At 38.4% G+C, this 22,464-nt stretch overlaps 1 protein-coding gene across 1 annotated transcript; it reads right to left on the reverse strand.

Annotated features, from left to right (window-relative positions):
• Positions 1–1,425: 1,425 nt before the first annotated feature.
• tgfbr2b (transforming growth factor beta receptor 2b) lies at positions 1,426–21,737 on the reverse strand. Its single transcript, XM_087787706.1, has 7 exons — positions 21,495–21,737; positions 17,722–17,863; positions 16,436–16,626; positions 11,351–12,123; positions 11,133–11,274; positions 4,264–4,388; positions 1,426–3,745 (listed from the first exon to the last, which is right to left on the reverse strand). Exons 1-7 carry the CDS (start codon positions 21,565–21,567, stop codon positions 3,566–3,568), a joined length of 1,626 nt encoding a protein of 541 aa, XP_087643832.1. The 5' UTR covers positions 21,568–21,737; the 3' UTR covers positions 1,426–3,565.
• Between the last annotated feature and the right edge of the window lie 727 nt (positions 21,738–22,464).

A 22,464-nucleotide genomic window follows, 5' to 3' on the forward strand; every position in this document is an offset into this window, starting at 1 on the left:
ATTGGCGTCCTCGAAGTTCTAAAGTGGTGCATGCTACCAAGTGAGCTTAGCATCGCTTTTACAAGCTAAGAAATCATTCTCTGTTACGTTCGATTTTGGTTTGATTTGTTTGCTGTGTAGCTAGTAAACTGTAGCTAGTGTAGCGAGTCAGGCTATAGTTGCTAGTATGCCTAGTATACAGCAGCTAATGTAGCTTGTGTAAATAGTGTTGCAAATTTAGCTAATGCTCAGTTACATTATTGTAGCAAGTGCCGCTAGTGTAGCTAGTGAACAGTATTTTTGTGTCAATATATTATCACTTACTAATCTGTGTAGGTGTAGTACATGAAGAAAGAAACAATAGTACAGCAACTCACAATACAATGCTGGCTAGTATACAGGAGCTGGTGTAGCTAGTGTAGCTAGTATGGCTAATGTTGCTTATTTGGCTAGTTTGACTTGTGAAACTTAATATTTATAAATCACTTTTTCCTTTCTTTAATTCATATTTTGTTTGGCAACATTTATGCTAGCAAAAATAATATTAATAATGCTAATTTGAATCTTTTATTGAATATAAATAAAGTGGGTCACTAACGGTACAGTGCAGGTGTAATACACACCAACAATGAGACGCCTGTTAAGAGCGCCAGACATAGAAGGTTCAGTAAACATTACATTTTGTTGACTTATAGTGTGTTTGGCCCCTTGTGTGGTTAGATGTGTGACAGTGAGCTCTAGTCTGAACACCTGCCCGTGACACAGTTTTCTCCTCGACAGTTCCACAAAATGACAAATGCCGTGAATACCTGTCTATTTTGCCTGGGAAGACAAAGAATAGGAACTCTGATTGGATCCTGTAATGAAGCTCCAGACTGCTATTTTTCTGCGGGCTGTGAAAAATCAAGACTAATGTTACTTTTGTTCCCGAAGACACACTCGCCGTTAATCCGTTTAAAATGAAAGTCCTTCTGTGTACGCATTCTGAGGCAGTGTCCAATTTATCTCCGGCGCATTTAGAGCAAGTCGCCCACGGCTGAGTTGATGTAAATACAGAAGCAACGTGTGAGATTAAGACTTAAATGTCTTTTCTAGTGTCTTGTTGAAGAGGTAAGTCTTTATTCAGACATATTTTTCTCCTAATTTAGTGTGAGAATATTTTCATGTTTACCTCTTGTCTATCAAATATTAATTCCATTTATTTTAAAAGGTATTTTGATTTGAAGTGAGTTGTTTCTAGAAATACTTCATTTATATTATCTAAGAATGTGTCACACAATTATGTTAATAATTAAATAAGAGAATACAGTCAGTTTGAATGACTGTAATTACCTCTGCCAAGAAGGCTTTGTTTTTAACTTAATCCGACGGTCTTGTGAGCCAGCTGAAAATAAAACAAGCTCGCACCAACAATTGTGTATTTGTGTTGAGAAAACGAGGCTGAAGTAAGCATGGAACATCACATGTTTATTTTCAGAAAATTCAAAGCAGCAAAATCTTTATTCAACACAACAAATATATTGACAATAATCTTTCACGTCGTAAATAAATCATTTTTATATAAACTTAAGTCGTATAAAGCCTACAACACAAGACTGGTAAGGAACACGAAGCTGATGACCGGCAGTAAAGCTCTCATATATTTATGACTTTTGCTCCAACTGTGAATCATTTAATTTAGATCTTTTTTTTGCCTTACTATGTTAATAAATCATATTAAAACACACTAGAGTCCCAAAATGAACTGTAGCAGTTAAGGATTATTTGAATGTGTATTCATGGTGGTCTCAGAAACCTCATTTATGTGGCTGAGTCTTCTGACCATCATCACAACTTCAGGTCAAATGAAACAACCCAACATGTAAATATGACATTACAATGATGACACTGTGCAGTGGGAGCAACAACCAGAACCACCACGGTATAGATTACAAACATAAACACGACTCCTGCACAGAATAAAGCAGCTTCTGTGACTGACAGTCAGTGAGAACTTCCTGATTGAATCATGGATCTTCATCGTCCACCCCGCACACATGAACTGGCACTTGCTAATAAATATATTTCAGATGGCGTTGAAGATACAGAATGTGTTTGCCTGAGCAGATGAAACTTGCAATGAAAGATTTAAGGACACTTTAACATAGTGATTGGTTGATGAAGCTTCATGAAACATCGTCATCGTTTTCAGAGTCCACTAGATGGAGCTCTTTGCTGTATAATCTTTGGCTTTAAGCAACTAATTGATGAAACCCAGCAACATTTTAAGAGAACAGCATATCCTACTGAGCTAGGGCATTAATGAAACTACACATATAAAATGTATAACACTGGACAGAAGAAAAGTCAAGACAATTAGTTTCCAATTTTCTGGCCTACTTCCTGGTTTGAACACAGGCTCACTGTGATTGGCTGTGTTATTGATTTTATTATTCAGCATTGAAAAGACACATTTAAAAGAAATAATGAAAAATAGATTAACAATAATGCTAATAATATAGGAATGAATAATATGAAACAATAACACAGCACACAAGGATTCTGAACATCACTGATGCAATTTAAAAAAATAAATAAAATAAAAAACATCTTCTCAATCGACAGTTACACTCCACAGAAGTCAAAACTAAGCTTTGCGGTTCGATCTCCCATATTTCAACCAATCATGAGTTTGTGGTCAGACCAGGAAGCAGAAGTTTGGAAAACCGGCATTTAAGGCACTTTAAAGTCACTTCAAAACCTTCATTTCTTATTTCATTACTCATGAATATGTTTCTTAAAATCCAATTGCAACTGCTGAGTGTGAGAACAACACTAAGCAGTGGTCCGTACCTATAGCGCCACCTGTAGTAATACAGAAGAAAATATTGCTGTGACATCACAGAGGCACTAGTGGGTAGATTAAGCAGTAAACACACAAGCTTGAAAACTTTGATGCTCAATAAAAAAACCTTTATTTCACAACTCTTGCCAGCTTTATGAAAAAAATTAACGTATAACAAGAGGTGTAACTGGTTGCAGATAGCAGAAAAGGCACATTAGAGGAGTTCTCCTGAAGGAGAACCTGTGAATATCATCAACTTCCTGATCCTCCTCCCTCTTTGGTTTTCCTATGCTGAAGCTGGAGAACGCTCACTGGTCTGAGTCCAAAGGTCAAACTCAAGTTTGTAACTGAATGATTTCAAAGTCAATAAATGTTGAGGCTATTGAAGGCAGCACTAGTGTTGGATTTATTCCTCATCAAGTCTATTGAGCCTAACGGTCTCTTGTCTCTCGCCAGGACCTGGTGGAGACCATGAGAAGACCCAGGACACACTGGAGAGAAGGGCAACTTGTGACAATCATTGGATCCATCATCAATCTCCCTCACACGCCATCTTGACAAAAACTCTCCCTTTACTTTGTTTACCTGCAAAGATGTGTTTGTCAACGTGGACACTGTATATAAAGCTTTTGTTGTGCATAGATACTTATAAAGTGCAATCGTTTTTGGTAAAAAAAAAAGCTTATGATACAAAGTTGGAGTCTGGAGGTGAAGGTCCTTCAATCTACTTCGCAGGTTCTGGACAAACAGGAAGTGGAGGATCTACTTCTCGTCCACCACGATGATCTCCTCAGGGATCTTCTCCTCGGAGTTGGAACGCTCCGACAGCTTCTCCAGGTACTCCATCTCATCGAAGCGCTCGGCCACACACTGGGCCGTCAACCGGGCCTCCGGGTCGTGATCCCAGCACTCCTCGATCGAAGCGCACGCCATCTGGATGCCCTGCAGGGGGAGCAGTGGGACACAGATATCCATGACTCCATGTTACCACACTATCGTTTTGTTATTGACTTCCTACTTCCAACGTTCACATGAATGTCATAAATGGTACGCCCACAGATTTAGAAAGGCAGATATGTGGCCTCACCCATCATCATCTTCTATTTAATTAATAATTTGTCGCATGTAAAAACTTTTTTCTTAAACAAATAAAAAATAATTGTACCGTCTCATGTAATTTAGAATGACAGTGCACTAAAAAAATTATATAAACAACATCACAAATGTACAAAACTACATCACCCAGCAGAAGTAGTATATTCATTTAAATATATTTTTATCTTTATTGCTTCGATTTGATTTTACACACATGCTGTGATTAGCCAGTAGAAGTAAATCATCAATAATTCTGGTTTCATCACAACCCAGTCATAACCACGTGTGGCTCTTAATGTACACGAGGAGTACACAACATGTGCAGCTCAAGTGTGGTACAAAAACAAGACAATCTGCTGACTTACTGAATGGTTGATCCAGCTGTTGGGGATCTCCGGTCTTCCTCTGTCTCGCAGCACACTGTCTTTCATGCTCTCTACACATGGGTGTTCCCTCAAGTTCCCAAAAGGTGGCTCGTACTCTTTGACCTCTGCAAGCAAACAAGGACAAGGACGGTCTTCAAATATGTGACATTAAGTGTGTAAAGGCAGCTTCAGATGATTGTGCACTGGACAGTTCTGGGCTTCTGAAACCATTTTTTCTTTCTTTATATTACTTCCAGTCATGACATCCTCCGCAGATCAAGGAGCAATCCATTCTGCACGATCCTGACGATAACTGAGTACAAGAGGATACCGTTGACTCTGGCAGCTTTTAAAGCTGATGTTTTTAAAGATTTTGGTTTCAAAACAAATGAAAACAGTTATGACTTTGTCAAGAGTCATGTGGTCTGTGAATTCTGCAACACCATTCAAGTACTCGGACAATACTACACCTATATTCTTGTTCCTACAGTACAGATATATCTGTTAAAATATCGTATCATTGCCTCGTGATACATATGCCAGATTGTTGACGATACACACTCCTAATATAAAGCAGACTTTTCTCTCAGATAGACAATTACGTTAAACTTTATAATAAAACACCCTTAAGCGAAGTAGTATAGGAAGAATAATGTTTTCTGCACAGTTTTGGTTAATCATTTGGGCAATTCAAACACAAAAACATACATCAAACAAGAACAATTTGGTTATGAGGTTTGAGACAGAAAAGATTCCATTTCCCTCCTTGTCAACAAGAACAGTCTCCCTGGGGGTTATGAAACCTGCTGTCAGGAAGTTGAGCTGTCTGAGACACAAAACATTTTATCTCTCAGAGAGAAAACTTTTAGAAAAAACAACCTCAAGCAAAAACCTGTCCATATCTAAATCCTCAACAGCAGATATTCTTATACCTTCAGCTCTACGGGAAATCTGTGTGGGCAGTTTTTCAGTAGGAAGTTATCGTCCGGTAAGAGTTAGCAAGAATCACGCGCTGTACTAGGATATTGTGCAGGTGAACAGCTACACAAAACTCCAGCTGTCTTCCTGTGATTGCAATTTTGGCAGCAGTTACCTAGTCATTTTCCCTCATGTTAGTTATAGGAAAGTAAAGCAGCTGCCAAGAGGACAACTGAGGAAGTGTGTTGACCAGACAACCTGTGACTCACATCTCCACTGTTTAAATAATAATTCACCCACATAAATAATTCCTGAGACAGAACATGAAGATATTTACATTGCAGTTAACATGATCCTTCCTGTATGCTGGCTAACAAGTAAAAAAAACAAGGTGGTGTCAGGAAGTGGAAGTGGTTTTAGAAAAAGTCAGAGAACGGCTGCTTTTTCAATTTTCATATGATGATCACCAAGTATACTATAACCAAGTATACTATTGAAAAATAATAATAATAAAAAAAGAATACATTCTCCCCAGCAAAAAGCAGAACTACCACTCACAACAAAAGTCCCATAATGCACTCCAACAATAACATTATCACCGATTCCTGTTGAGGGTCAGTTACAGTGCAACTTTAAGAGGAAGAAATCCTTGCATAAGGTTTGAAGCGTGCACCGATATAAGCATTATGGAATGACAATAAAAGCAGCTTCAGAAAATACATATATTTCCACATAAGAATGTAGGAATGATACAAGATTAAACAGTCATGAGCAGAGAATGTGATGATCACAGTAACACATATATATATATTCCTTCATACATTATTTTGTTATTTTTATATACTTTGGATTATTTTAAAAGAAAAAGTTGCTTTTGTGTAAATTTACGCTCCAGGAGGAAATCAGACAAAAACCTGTCCGAGTCTCAAAAGACATCATCTGAGTATCTGCTCTAGAAAATGTAAAATGAATTGGTTCACTCCTAGATTTGTTGGAGAGAGATTCCTCAGTAAACTCCTCGGCTCTGCCAATAACGACCATGTTTGTGAGACATTGGAGGGAGGAGCGGCATGTGTAGAGAGTATGAATCACTGGTTGTTTTTCTTTGGTTGCGGGGCTGCATCAAAGCTACTTTTATCTTCTCAACAATGTTGATGTTTTACCCTCAATAGCTCTGTAGCTTGAAAACAAAATCGTAGATTTCTTCTCCCGGAAATCTATCAACATCTCGGCTAATCCCACCCGTCACCAGCCCAGCTGGTGTTCATTACTGTGTGGTAGCTGTGACATTTGCGTTGTGTTCCTCACAGGTTGTTAAATGTTTTAGTACTGACTCACATGTAGGCTACACATTAGCGTAGCTTACTTTTCAGCATGTGGCTCCGACTTATGTGGGCTTACCTGCCTATTAACCATCCGACCCTAACCTCACGCTCACCCAGTAAAAGACTAATTTTGCCCCCCATATTTGTCCCCAGACACCAGTCTAGTGGTTAGTCTGAAAACAACCCCGTGACCAGTCAGAAATATGTAAAAGATCTTCTTTTTGGTTTGTATTGATCTCCCTTGCCCAGGCTGCTGCCCCAACCTCAGCTAAATTGTAAATTAACAGATTGTGTGCAGACATGAAGCAAAAACAGCAGCGATCAAAAATATAGGATGTTGAGTCTTAACCAGTGGTGGAAAAGACTTAAACTGGTGGTCCACAAAGTTGTTGAACTTGTTAAGTCAGTTTTTGGCAAAGTTAGAGATAACTCAGGCTTTTCGGTTTCCCGAAGCAGGTTGAGCGTCTGTAACCATGGCGACAAACATCATAGATCAAAACTAGCAGCTTTTGCTTAACTGTACTGTGGCTAAGCATAGATACTTTGTCAAGAGAAGATGATCAGATATTGAATAATAATAAAAAAACACTACTAATAAAAATATATTCCATATTAAATAGCCTTTCTAGACACTCAAGAATGGATGACATATAATTCCCCATTAAGTACCTTTTTTCATTGGTATTACAGTGTCTTTCTCAAACTGTTTAAATCATCAAGATCCTTATTTGTCACTGCTGCAGTACAAACCAGTCATTGCTTATCTTGTTATTGAGCTCAAGAGAGTAATATTTCTCGTCTACAGACAATCTCTTTTAATTCTTCTACCTCTCTTTTCCCACACAAGCATGTTTACTTGTGTAATCCAGACGTGTTTAAAAACACCAATTTGGGCTTTAACGCAAAAGGAGGTTTTTCATTGTAGTCAACAATGCAGAATAACAAACCCTTTGTGTCTGGAGTGCTTCCTCTGCTGGTGAAAGTGGGAATTGCAGGGAAGTCTAAATAAATGTGATTTGATAATAATAACATGTATTATATAACCTGGTAGGCCAGAGTAGAAAACATAACGGGCCGTACAAGGCCCAGGGGCCGTAGGTTGCCTGTTCCTGATGTAAAAAACCCTTGGATCTATACACGACTATGAAGACCATATGTTTTAAAAGCACACCAAGTGATCAGTGAGGCTGGATGATTCCACATCTGGAAAGCAGCTGTTCAGACCGCCACGCCTCCGTTCGTCTCGCCCTACTTCTTCCTCCTGGGACCGAATGCATTTCTCTGTCTACCACTGCACGCTTTACTCCTCTATTATCCCCTACAGAGCCCCACCCCTGCCTGGAACGTCCTCGTGGTCTTTCCCAGCGCTAAATCGGGACAAGTGAAATTATACAGGCAAATGGGGAGGAGGAGGAGCAAAGCCCAGGATCCAGATTCCCGCTTTGATAATCATTTTTCCAGCTTTCCTTCACAGAAGACAAACTAATTCATATCTGACTGTTGCTGTCAGGCAGCTGGTTCTTCCCGCCTGGCAGATCTCAGATCAGACTGCAGCCTCAGGAACAGACAGAGAGTCGTTATGAAGCTTCCTGATGAGACAGTCACACACACACACACACACAGGTGGAGGGGGAAGAGGGGCCTCGCTTAAATCCTCACAGTCATGCCTCTGAGATGTGTCACTGTGAGAGCCCGAGGCACCCAGGCGGGTTTCAGAGGATCACAAATGACTAACAGATTTACAGGAAGAAACTATAAATAACTTAAAACATATTTTTGTTGTTTTTTTTTCATTGGATTTCCTCGTGTAAGGAGCAATAATCCTCCTACTGACCTTTTTTTTTAAAAACAGAAATGACTATTTAAATACCCTGCCTTTATGCTGTGCTGCAATTGTGTAGGTAACCACCAACATTTACACATTTTTTCCACTTTTACCCTCTCATTTTCTGTCGTCTTTCTTTTCCTGTAGTTGTTATTATAACAATCACAGTGTTGATCCCTTCTGTCGTAAGTGAATGGATTCAGTCTGATATCCCAAATTCATTCTTTGTGACAGTTCACTCAGTGCTTCACATGTAACAGATTATTTTAATAACCTTTTAATTACATTTACGAATGTTTCTCCAGATAATAACTTGATTTCATAAAATAAAAATATTGTAAATAAGAATATTTATATGTTTTGCCACTAGTTTCTCAGCAATATATTCAAAATGTAAAGCACAATCTTTACATAGTTTTTGATTTGTATCAACCATTAATAAATAAAAATGTATATAAAATCTTAATAAATAAATAATATTCTGAATGGACCCTGTGTAAAATATGACCATGCTTCAGGAAGTTAAGATCAATTAATGTGTTGATTTCGATTTAAATATTTACATTAGAAAATGTGCTTAAGCCCTGCCCACTGAAAACACTTTTGTTTTTCTGGAGATGAAATCTTGTTTAACATAACCACACCCAATCATCGATCCTAGAAGTCTCCACCTCCAATGGACTCATTGTATGAACAAAATGGGGCATGATTACTAGTGATGGGCTGATAAAGCTTCATGAAGCAGTGTCATTTTGTTTAGTGCAGAGTTGACGCTTCATCACTAGTGATTACATCTGGCTGTAGGAGGAGTGAAGACCATTATTACATCAAAATGGACTCCACTTTCATAACCTCTCGTTTGCTGAGATTTCAGACGGGGGAGAACTTTATAAAGTAACGAGTTCAAAACATGGTCATGATGAGGGACTTACTGCATCTTTGAGAGGAACATTTGAAACATGTGAGTGAGTCAGGAGAGTTTTCACATTAGCTGCCCTTAAACCTCCTGTGCTTTATTCTCAACTTGCATAGAAACAAAGTCTGAAATACTGCACAGCCTTTTGTGAACACGTTGAGCAACCATCATGAAGTTATACGTAATAGCAGGAACCCAAAATATCTCCTTAGCTATACACCCCCCTCTTCATGACAAGTGTCGTCAGAAGTGGGATGGCCATGCCAAGTCATGAGAATTGATTCCAGTGCCTTTAATGTATCTGAAGGACTCACATTTTTTACTCAGTGCAAAATATGCAAGGATCCTTGTGCTTCTTGTACGTGCCAAATTAATATAAGTGGATGTTAAAGCACGCTCAAGAGTTAATCATATTTCACAAGCCTCTAAAGGTAGGCTGACTCACATCCAAAAGTGACAATATCTTATCCTTTAAAATATGGTGTCTGTGTTCTAGGGGGCGAGATTGATCTGCAGCCTCCATCAAAGCCACAATCTCTCTCTCTTCTGGCTGTCTGTCTCCTCTGTTATGTGAAAAGCTCAGTGGATGTCTGCAAAACTACTGTTGGTAATTGACTTTCTTATTTGCCTGAGGGTTGAAGTGAGAAAACCTGAGTAGAGTGAAGGTTGTCAAAATTAAATGAAAGCTATAAAGGACAAGTCATTAGAAATCAGATGTCATACATAATAAAAAGACATGATTGAGAAGAGGAAGAGACTGAAATCTTTTAAGAATCAAGTACTAGTTCATCACTTTGAAAGCCTCCCGTCTTACTCTCAGGGTACAAAACAACCTGAGCAACCTAACACTCACTACAACAGCAGGCTGAAGGTTCTTTTTATTTAAACAGCTTACTGCTCTAATGTTGTGAAGGAAAATCAAGTGGGATTGTGGGTCACTTGGCCAGGTTTGTTCCGCAGCAGGCTCTGTGGTAGCACTTTGCCCCACTCAAAAGTTCCACCAGAGGGGCATCGTCGGGTGAAACAGGAAGAAAGAGAAATGCCAGAAAAAGCCTGTACTTGCTTTCAATCACCGCTTTGACACAATGGAGAGAGAAGCGGCCGGAGAAGTATCCAACAGAGACAGTTTAAAGGAAGTGAAAACAAATGACTGCTGTCGACATGAGAAACAGCTCCATGGTTTGTCCAGAGATTATCACCCACGGCTATTATTTGCACACATCCTGGCCTTGTTATTGTGGCCCAAAGGCAACAGCAGTAATGGTGCATTTGTGAAGTCAAGGGGGATCTCACACATCTCCAAGATGGTGGGACTATTTCAAAGATTGTGCTTTACAACAGCCCTACAATGACCTTTATACACAATCGATTGTCCTCAACAACATTAATCAAGCTATTCTATGGTCAGTATTACATGGCAATCAATGAATAAATAAAGTTTAAAGTATGACTCAGTCAACCATCGTATAAATTACCTACTTACTTACATTAATCTTCTAAATTATATAAATATCCAAGGTATACTGGTTTATAATGCTGGTGGTAAGTCAGGTGAAAATAGTAATAACTCAAATTAGTATAGTCCAAGTCAGGGGCCTGTAACAAGAAGTAGGAGTCTGATTGTAATATTTTCATTGCTTAATTTTCTCTTTATCAAATTTCTTCAACATGAGTTTTACCCTTATTGGAAGTCAGTACATTTGTTGTTATACATAATCTCTGTTCCTTATCTTAAACGCTGACTACTTAATGGGCTCCATATCAACGTGAACATGAATGTACTTTGATTTTGAGAAAACCATCCAGTGGACCACATAAAATGACATGAGGGCCAGATTTCACCCCGTGCCCTTGACACATTTGTCCTTAAACAACCAAATCTTACCTCCGATTGCGCTGCATCTGGAAATGATCTCCCACAATACCAAGGCCATGGAGTAAACATCAGCCTGTTTGAAGGACTCGATGTTTTCCAGGTTGATTCTTGACTCCAACACTTCCGGAGCCATGTACCTTGCAGTTCCCACCTGAGAGCAGAAACAGAATTACTCGTAGATTCTTCCTCTAATGGGACATCTCTAAACAACTTTTGAGATTGTTTACCTGCCCACTATTGGCCAGCTCGTCCACTGATAATGTGTTGTCCAGGCGCAATGCAAGACCAAAGTCACACAAGCAGCAGGTGAGGTCACTCCTCACGAGAATGTTGGAGCTCTTAATGTCCCTGTGTGCAATGGGAACCTTGTAGCGTCCACCTGATGTATGGTCGCTGTGTAGGTGGGCCAGTCCCTGAGCTAGCGACCCCCCCAGCAGCCACAGATCATGCCATGTGACGATGTGGTGAGTCAAATATTCCTGCAGGTTCCCCCTGGAGTGGAACGCAGTAATGAGCCAATACTGCCTCTGAACCTTCCTCTCCTCTGCTGTCAGGAAGTGAAGGACGTTTTCGTGTCTCAAGTCCGCATCTGAGAAAATGTCCTTCTCGTTCTTCCAGGATGCGTACTCCTCACAGGAAAAGATCTTGACAGCCACGGTCTCAAAGCCTTGCTCCTCGCTGACTGACGACCCCTGCTTCAACTTGGCTTTATAAACCTCGGCAAAGCGGCCCTTCCCCACCTGGACGTCTAGCTCGATGGGCAGCAACTCTGTGTTGTGGTTGAGGTTGTTGGCATGTGTGGAGCTGCTGTCCGATCCTTCTTCATCCCCCATGATGGCGCGGCCGTCGCTGAAGTCCATCGGGGCCCCTTTCTTACGCTTGGAGCTGGCACTGTGTCGACGATTCACCCGGTAACAGTAGAAACAGGTGATGACAGCAATGGCCATCACCAACAGTGGAACCAGACTCACAAGGATGACTGTAACTTGGGAGTCCATTTCTGGGAAAACAAGAAGAAAATGGGTTGTTTATTATGATGTTCTTTTACATGACAAAGTAAAAAAAATAGAAGAGCCCCATTAGCTCATTAATGGTAAATAGGATATTTTTTCTTTTCCAGGAACATATTTCTTAAAGGAAAAGCTTATTTTCTTCTTCAATGCCTCTCCTGGGAAAACCATTGTGCCCTTGGTCTGCCCTGAGGTCCCCTCCAATTCATACATGCCTGGATCACCTCCAGGAGACATCCTAGAAATGTCACACTAATGTCTTCTCTTGTGTGTAGGAGCAGTGGTTTGAGTCTCTCCTGAAGGACTGAGCTCTTCACCTTATCTTTAAGAGGTAGGCCAAACTGAGGTAAGTAATTTGGGCTGCTTGTATCAAATAACTTGTTTTTTGAGTCACAAAGTTGGGTATCATAGATACAAGTAGTTACATAGATGGTAAATTGAGAACTTTGTCTTGCGGCTCAGCTCTCATGACTGATTACCCATTTGATCTAATGCTCCATCTTTCCCTCACTTGTGAACAAGTCAATATATTTAAACTACTGCTTTTTTCCTATGGGGGATAATGCTCTCAGATTTAGAAAAAATTATATGTTGACAACAAATCAAATATAAATTTAAAACTTAAAACTACCAAAACATATCTTGGACTTATTTCTATAAGATCTGGCTTTATTTTAATATATTTAATTAAGTTTATTTGCACTTGCAAGTAGGGACAATAATAATAATAAAAAAAAGGCATTAATTTACGAAATATTGCGATTACGATTATTTTTTCAATTTCCTCTTTTTTATGCATTTTTTTTTAAATATAATACTAATTATTAACTTTATATTAAGATGTATTTCTCTTGTATTCTCAAGATAAAGTTATTAAGCACTTTTTATGATAAAGGTTTATTTAGTTACTCTGATTACACTTGCAAACAAACAACATATTCACTGCAAATACTAAAAACTACTGTAAAAACATGCTAAAAGTGTGATGTAAACATTTATATTTAAAAGTCAATAATATATCATACAAACTTCAGTGCAGAGTAAAGAAAAGTGAAAACACTAGACAGTCATTCTTCTTTTTCTCACTGCATATTTTTGCACAGTTTCTCATGTGTTTAAGTGCATTTCCTGTCATACACAATAATATATCATCATTGACACAATTTGAATTGTGTGATTGCATAAGGTAACTTTGATAAGCACACACAAACACACCGGTGGTGCGCACACACGCGCACACAGGCAGAGGTGAGAGCAGCGCACACACACAGACATGTCGGCAGACACACATCTCGATTCGTATGTACGAACCATTGTCAGGATATAAAGCTGTTGAAAACATTGTAGTTTGTTTCTTACTGCTGCTCTTCAGCTGCTGTCACTGATCAACTTGTTAAAGCGTCTCTCTCCGCTTACGAGTCATTTTGACGGCTCGAAAATTAAATTAACATTAAATAAAATCGCAAAAAACCCTACTTGCAAGCTTATCAGAATTCTTTAAATGTATATGGTTGATAAGAGAAGAAGTGAGGATCCAGGGGGGAGAGTACAGGAGGGACAGTGACAGGACTGTTGGGGAGGAAAGAGCTTCTCAGTCTACCTAAATCAAAACAAACTGGCTGAGGCCATGTTGAGGATTTCAGACATGTGGTTTCCTGTTTAGGAAGAGAAGAAAAAAAAAGAGGGCGGTGAAAAACAGAGCCAGACTGAGAAGTACTCTAGATGTTCTCCCTCGATCCTCTTCACTAAATGTGCTGTTGAGTAATGTGTTTTTAACCTGATTAACTTAAGAAAGAACTGAATCCTCGTAATTCATTTCAAGTAAAAAAGTACAACTATGATTGCATTCATCACATACAGTATTGTAGTTTGGCCAGCTCTATGTACCGTAGCTTTTACAAGTACTGTTTTATGACAGCTTGGGAATTCAAACCATGAACTTAGCAGAAGTGTAATCATGAAGTAAAAACCACAGCCGTAGCTCCAGACACACCACCTCCTAAATTATAAGAATCTGACATAAAAAGATACAATAAGTGGTCAAGTGGCTTTGGACGGGTCTGCAGACGCTAACTTTGTTTGCTTTTAACGATCATAAACATTCCTCTTGGGTGCAGAGGAAGTGGAGATCAGAGTATAGCTTTAGCTCAACAGGAATTTGAGCTTGGCATGTCTGTTGAAGAGTTGAAATCAACAAATTTCTTTTGGGGAACAACTTAAAAGAACAAGTGCCATGATCATTGAAAAAACATTTAAGCAACTCAAGAGAGTGCTTCAGCCACCTATCTGCACTAGGAAACTCATTTTAGCTTCTGATAGTTTCAAATAAAACTCATTTAGTGATTAAAATAAGGGTCACTTGGAACATCCCTGAATACTTACAGCATGTATCAGCATTCTTGAGATTCAACAAATGATGCTTTTGAAAATAACAACTTGATTTAATCCATATCCTTCATTAAGAAGAACTTTTATCTGACATTGATATTTTCAAACCGATTCTCAAAGAAATAACCAATTCATAACAAACAAATAAATAAATATATTAAATATTCTTAAGTCAATATGAATAATGCAATTTGTCCTTCGGGGATCAATAAAGTATCTATCTATCTAAATAGTGAAAATAATTTTGGAGCTAAGAAAAATGAATGAATGAATAAGACTGTCAAGCTAGTTGTTACTATTTAATTCATGGTAAGAATACATCTTCCACCACTTATCACAGGTCAGCAATCTTCTCCACCCTCTGTCTAAGAGAGAGTCCAGACAGTCATTTGGGACGGTTGTATCCAGCATGTTGTTCTTTGCCACAAAGGTAGTGACCATAGATGAGAGTAGTAACATAGGTAAATGGAGAGTTTTGTCTTATAGCTCAACAAATTACTTCATCACAACAGATGATACAGATACTCATGACTGAGCCAAGTGTCAATCTCAAGCTCCATCTTCCCCTCACATGTGATGGATGAACTCTCCATCCTAACAGGGTTCAACATATGCCACTTTCAAAAGTACATGAACCACTGAAAATATCGAATATAAAAGATCACAAATTATGTTTTACGGATGTTTTTTTAAATTGAAAAAAAGAGCCAAAGATATGCAACAACAGTTTTAGGCGGATCCAGTGTCGTGCTCAGACACTGAGCAATTTTATTTCCATGATGCAAACCCATCGATACAGATGCTTTCAATTTAGTTGTTTATGATAATTTCCAACTTTTGTTAATCTAACTGGGCGTTGTCATGATACATCCGATTCAAGTCCTAGTGTTGTAGCTACAAGACAAATGTCTGGCGGAGCAGTTAGTGATCTAGAGAACATAACAGCTCACACATGTTAACGTTCAAACATGCTGCCTCTTACGACATGCTAATAGAAGCGAGGGTAGTCACGTCGGGGTGACCGCCACAGTGACGTTAGCCTCTTATGTCACACAGATGTCGGAACCAACAACTTTCCTCCTTTATATGTGGACTTGTGGCAGTCGGACACAACACCCCTAATGCTGAGCATACAGTACAGGCCAAAAGTCTGGACACACCTGTTGAGATCATTCAAAGTTTTAGCAATTTTTTGGACTGGATGATCTTAATTTCTTAAAGTAATGATGGGTACACATTTCTCGTTACTTAGATAGATTGGTTACTTCCATAAAATGAATGATAAGGTTGTCCAATACGGCTGTGTTAACCTGCACAACACAATGGTCCAATCCCATTAATAAGACAAAGCATTCCACTAAGTTACACTAAAAAAGACACAATTGAAGAAAGAGCCATTCATGATTATAGATTGTCATTATTCAGGAACAAATGTATAGTATTCATATTAGTGGACGAAACAAAACAATCATCTGCATTTGAACTTATTTTATTCTGTTTTCTTCCACTTCTTTATCCCCAAAACCATGCGAAATGTATTATTACTAAATATTCGGGCATATATTTCGTATATATTGCGTATATTCTTCTTAACTCTTTATTTTCAAACCACATTAGTTGTAATCTTTTTAAAATAAAAAATAAAATTATAAAATATAATTTCACTAAAATATGACTCCTAAGTTGTTTTTTCACATTTTAGTAAAACACATAACATAATAAAAAAAAGTGTAATCTGAGGTTTAAACTCAGCATTTTATCAAAGTGACTTCGATATGATTCTTGCAGTTTCACAGTTTAAACTTTCTTTCCAAACATCTATTCTTATCTACACAAACCACCTTTAGTTGTCCTTGCTAGAAACACCATCTGTAGGGTTTGTAGATGAAATAAATTAGGACTTGATCGACTTACGAGGGTTGAAGAAGATCTGATCGTTGCACTCTTCCCCGATACAAGAGCAGATGAAGAACTCAGAGCCCATCTCCTTTCTCTCCTTCATCTCACACTCGCTGTTGTTGTAGTCGTCCAGAACCAGGTCGTACAGGCTCTGAGCCGGGTTGTGACAGATGGTCTCAAAGGTGACATTGTCTTCTTTCCTCCTCCTTGTCAGGGAAAAAGACAAAACATTTGATTAGAAAGCTTGATGTAACGATATATAAAGATTAACTATTTAATTATACTGTATATATATAATATAATAGTTGATAAATAAAAACAAATTTCTGGCTTTTTGTTTCATGGCACAGAAAACATTCAAAGAAATATGACGTTAGTTTCACTCAAACAATTGTCCTCCTGACTGACAGAAGCTCACTGGATAAGTTACATCCCTTCTTCTGTCATTACAGCTTAATCAGACTGACTCAGCAGATTACTTTTCGACACCTAAGAAAGTTGAGAACTAAGAACATAGGCCTCAGACTTTTAAATTAATTATCATGGCAAACTGGTTCATATGTGTAGCTTAATACATATTCTCATGTCTAATGACTTAAAAGGCAATTCAGTGTAGATAATGTGTTTTTAATCACAAGTTTAGGGCCAGTAATCTCAACTAAAGTAATGCTTCCTTTCATGAGTTACATTGTAAATGTCAGGGATTATAAAAAAAAGGCATCATTGAATATGTGCTGACGTTAAAAAAGGAAGTGAGAGGAAAGGGATTTCCTGTCTTGACGTGATGTCAACGTGATTAGCAATTCAAGCCAGCACGTGAAGGAGGCTGCTCTTCTGTGTGAACTCTACTGTATTTTACTTGTGTTGTTTTAACCTAATCTCCAACTAATCGAAAACATACAGTATATATAAAAGCCTGTGTTTTTGTGTGTTGGACACAAATGCAAAATAAATGTAAAAGCTTCACCTTTCAATCACTTGAATTCTGAAATGTAACTAATGACTTCAACACTATAGTAACCAGTAATAAATAGTGTATTACACTTTTAAAGTCCAACACTGATCACCATGGACGTATAAATATGTTACTAAATATGTAACTATTGTCATTAGGCTGCTGAATTTACCGAGACATCTTTGTCATGTTTGAAGGACAGAAATTATCTTTTAATGTAACATTTCAGGTTCTTCAACTTGTTTTGGAGACACACCAGCACATAACTATGTTTCGTTCTCACACCTTTCACACGAAACATTGCCAACCACATGGAGCTTCTTTGGTCAAACCAGCACACACTTACCAGATAGTGACACACACTTCGTCGTCATGTGCACAGATTGCTGTTCTGTCACACTCCACCTTGCAGGTCCCCTGACCCGTGCAGGTTGTCGGTTGAACGTCACAGAACCTACATAGCCTCCGAATCTTTATGACTGTCGCCTCTGGGAATGAAAACAAAAAGCAAAAGATGGTCATAAGTGATCGGAACTAGGACAGTAAATTGGTTGTTTTTAAGGCACATAGGAGACATGCCCTGCGAAGGCAGATGGTAGATTTCTGTCTCTGTGTGGAGTCACCAAAGTGGCATCCCGCATGTTTGGACTTGTTCAGGCGTGAGCGCCGGTGCATCAGCGAGTCAGGCAGGATTTTGTGATGACTGCTTGTGGCTTTGATACTCATCACAGGAGACCTCTGGCAGACAGACCAACATCAAACTGGAATTCTGCTCTTTAATTTGTGAAGACGCTATGATGGAGGTGTTGTGCCAGCTTTCTTTAATGAAAGTTGGAATGTATGTATTTTCTTTGCCCATGCTCGCGTCTATAGTTCTTTTTGACTGCTGGCTTCAAAGAAAGTGACATGCATTTCACCCAATAGGATACCCGATCTGAAAAAACAACTGGTTTACTTAAGTCTTTAGTGATGTGGCCCACTCAACGCTTATCTCAAAATCATACAATCAAAGTAGTTTAATTATTCATGTTGATAGAGATGTCAGTGTTTAAGTGGAGATAAGGAAAGAGAGATGTTCAAAGTCAATTTTACAGAGACTTAAGACTAGGAGAATAAAACTTTTTGGGGAATTTAAGGGGAGAGACGACAGGTGACAGAGATCTTAAAGCCTCCAGGGATGAAAATATCAGTCAGACTCAAACTTTCTGACAGAAAGTTTGTTAAATGAGTTCTCCCCTGACATATACCCTCAAAAGATTAGGGGTTCATGAAAATACCTCGGAATAATTACTGTTTTGCCCTCTGGCTCAGCTCTTTTTCCATTTATAATGAGGCATAGTTCTAATTTTCTGCTTCACAAAAAAAAAGAAGAAGACTGAAGTGGAAAGTAGCACAGATGAAAGTACTGTTGTTGTCACTGGGGGGGCAGGAACTGATCAGAAAGAAGGGTGAGTACATTTAGGTTAAGCAACATCCTCTCGATGAAAGAAACATCAGCTTCAATTGAAATAGTATACTCAGAATCAAAACACAAGGTTGTACTGAGCAGATCTTGCAGGACAGTTTGGGGCAGACAGTGGTTATCTCAAGACTTTATTCAGCCTCATGACCAATGAATCAAATGTCTGGCAAGTGTAAGGGAAGCAGACGTTTTACGCCCTCAGCTGTGAAGACGATCAGAATCAGTTGGACCCCGCTCCACTTCACACTCACTGGAGGAGGCGAGCATATGTGTGTGTGTGTGTGTGAATGTGTGTCTGCTCAACTTTTACACAAAAGCCCCTCTGTCACGTCAGTCAGTCTGCAGGGTGGAGTTAACCTGCGGCTTCAACCAGCAGAAATACTTCACAGCCTGCTGGTGAGCTGCAGTAGAGAAGTGCAAAAATACTACACAAACGTTTGATGCTATTATTGACGATTTAGAACATATTTACATCAAATCAGCATTTATGTGTCAGTATGAAGAATAAATGTATTGGAATGAAATTAAATATATTAGAAACTGCTCTCCTGTCAACAATGTGATGGAAAAAACTTTATAATAACTGAAATATTTATCGTCTGCTGGTTACTTACCATACAACTATACATTGATTAACAATAGATATCATTGATTAAAAAAGACGTTGAAAACACATAAAGTAAAATATAGTAAGTATAAAGTAAATATAACACTAAACTAAAGTCAGGTAACCAAATGAAAACCATGATTATCCGGGATTTCTATTGTTATTTACTTTTCTTTTTCTTTGCAATTCCTCCACTTTCATGTACAATTTAAAGTGTGAAGGTGAGTGAAGGTGAGTATTATCACCTGTTGTGTATAAACAGAAGCTGTAAAAAAAGAAATGGCAGAAGCATCGTCATATTGATCAACAGATCACGATGACGACATAAAAAACGTATCAGCTCTGATGATATAAACACCCTTATTGTAAGACGTTGGATTTATATTTACTGTACACAGCTCCCTCTCAACTTGTATTGCAGTTACTATGGATATTATCACCCCGTTAATAAACAATATGAACCTGGAACATTTCACTTGTTTTTGGAACCAAGTTTCAATTTCAAAATGTCTGTAGTTGGTACAAAAAAACTGTTCCTTTATACTTTGATACCTATTTGAGATTATGGTAAAAAAAACAACTGTACTTTAAAGTAGGGTCAAAAATTACTCTCCATTCATCCTATTTGACTCCTAAATATTTTTCAAATACGACTGACATGGGTTTTACCTGAAAAAATCCAGAAGCTATTTTTTTTAAGAAGTCAGAGGTTCTTTTTCTGCACTGACGTATCAATGTGTATACTGGACCTGTCACTTCCACCAAGAGTCGACCGGTCTATCTGGTACTGAAGGGGTTGAAACAAGCAGTATTTTCTGCGCGTCGGTACCGAAACTGCTAGCGTACACTATAAAACGTTCCTCCCATCTTTTTATATTCAATTGAATTTAAAATGTTTATTATAATGTTTCCTTTTTTAACTTGAAAATAATCATCAACATGGACAACATCAACATCATATCCGGTCCTTCATGGGGTCACTTTTTGAAGAGCCCATCAGTGACGTCACGTTTTGTAGCTCGTGCAAACGTAACCGAGAAGCGTTGTCTCTGGATATCATTTCAGGGCGCTGGTAAAACCAACCATGGCAGTTGAAATACATAATGGTAAACTTCCATGCTTTGTCGATAGCTTGGTTAGCTAATATGGTAAATAATAATTATATTTTTTTTACTTCCAGGACATGAAGTTTCACCGGTTCTATCCCCGCTTTCGACATTTTAATTTTTACTAGTTTTTTAAAAACTATTGGGAGTGTTTTTGTGTCTGTTTGTGATAAGAGGACAGGTTGTAAATAGCTTTCCTTTAGTTTTTAAATAATTACATTTATTCTTCATGATGTATGTGATAGTATAATTACAAGGTGTTTTCATTTGTATCTAAACAAAGAGAATAAACAAACTTTGTTTTCATCATTAGCTGTCAAATAATTGCTTTGTACATGTAATTAATATTTTCTAAGTTTAATATGAGACTATTTTCGACCGATTCTTTCAGTCAGGGATAAGTACTGGAAATATCTAGAATATATTTTTCACCAGCCGCCACTGGATAGAAGTGACATTTTTCTATCATCCCTATGATATATATTGCCATATCACTCTTCACTATTTTGTCTACGTCAACGGTTTTATGTGAGGCATACTTGACGATGGGACCTGCTAGGAGCTCACATCAAGGGCCACAGACTGGCCCCAGCACAGTGACCGAGTTAAAGGAACGATGAGTGGATCTGACAGGAGTGATGGTGTTCAGTTCATGCTGGAAGTATAGAAATAATATCATTAACCCAGGACCTCGTGGACGGGACGCACGCCGGTAATTGTCACCCCGGGCCAGAGATAATAGCAGGGAGAGGAACCAGGATTATGAGCCACAAGTCATGGAGCGACGACGCGTCTTCCTCAGTGAGGGGGGGCAACATGGAGGGGCGCGCGCGTGAGCTGACACAACAGGTGATAGTCATTTCCGCTACAAACTTTTAGCGAGTTCTCAAAAGTTAACGTAAAGAGAGGGTAATAAAGAGTAGTTTGTCAGGAAGTGGACTCACCCGCCTCCTGCAGCAGCTCGCTAGCGAAGAGCGTCGTTCCAAACCAGAAAGCTAAAAAGCGAAGTATCTCCATTGACGGGCGGGTCGCGTCTCTTGCTCATGAACGTGGCGGAGAACCTTCAACTCAACTATGTTCCTCGAGAACTTTCCTCTCGTCTTCGTGGAGCACCAGCGGCAGGAAGAAGTCTCCCTTCTGCCTCACTCTGCTGTGTGACTCACTTTTCATCGCGCAGGAATTCTTCTGAGGGGCTGGACACGGTTTTTTTTTTCTTCCGTCTCCTACTTCTTCTTCTTCTTCTTCTTCTTCTTCCTTTTCTTCTTCTTCTTCTTCTCTGACTCCTGCTGTCACACTCCACTCACCAACATGTCATTACAGAGCCTGGAACTACAGGTCAGACCTTCAGGCCTTTTTTAAGAGTTGTTTAAAGCATTCTTGTTTAAAAATACATAACAGTTTGTTCTCTCTTCACAATACAAACAAGACAACGCATAGTACACAATAATACAAGTTACAGATACATCTCTTAAATACATCATGAAACAAAATCATATAAATATATTTTTATATTGCTCCTTCTTACTTAAAAACATAGTGAACATTTTTTTTTTTTTACATTTGGATTTGGTTATTAAAAATGATGCGGAAAATAAAACAACTTTTCTCATTAAAAAATTAGACTAAACAAAAGCCAGACATAAAAAAAATCAGTTGGAAAAAATACTTTGTAGCTGAAACCTTTAGTCATGTAAAAATTATTATAGCAACTTATTTTCTTCGTGTGCATTTGTGTGGCATAACTGAAGGTACATGTAAGAAAAATAGCGAATTTAATGTTAGAACTGAGATCTAGACATTTTATAATGTTTTCTTGATAATAACTACTTCGCACTACAATTGTTATGACATTGTACTAACAAAAACTGTCATTTAAGGCATTATATGTTTTATTTTCATTCTGATCATGATCAC

Source organism: Callionymus lyra, chromosome 3 (genome assembly GCF_982586985.1).
Source record: "Callionymus lyra chromosome 3, fCalLyr1.hap1.1, whole genome shotgun sequence".
Lineage (NCBI taxonomy): Eukaryota > Metazoa > Chordata > Actinopteri > Syngnathiformes > Callionymidae > Callionymus > Callionymus lyra.

Excerpts from the sequence above, each read along its gene's own strand:
- tgfbr2b (XM_087787706.1), bottom strand. The coding sequence starts at position 21,567 with ATGGAGATACTTCGCTTTTTAGCTTTCTGGTTTGGAACGACGCTCTTC. Across the intron at positions 12,124-16,435 it reads TCAGATCTTCTTCAACCCTC|AAATGGACTCCCAAGTTACA; the intron begins GTAAGTCGATCA and ends TTGTTTTCCCAG. Across the intron at positions 11,275-11,350 it reads AGCTGGCCAATAGTGGGCAG|GTGGGAACTGCAAGGTACAT; the intron begins GTAAACAATCTC and ends TTCTGCTCTCAG.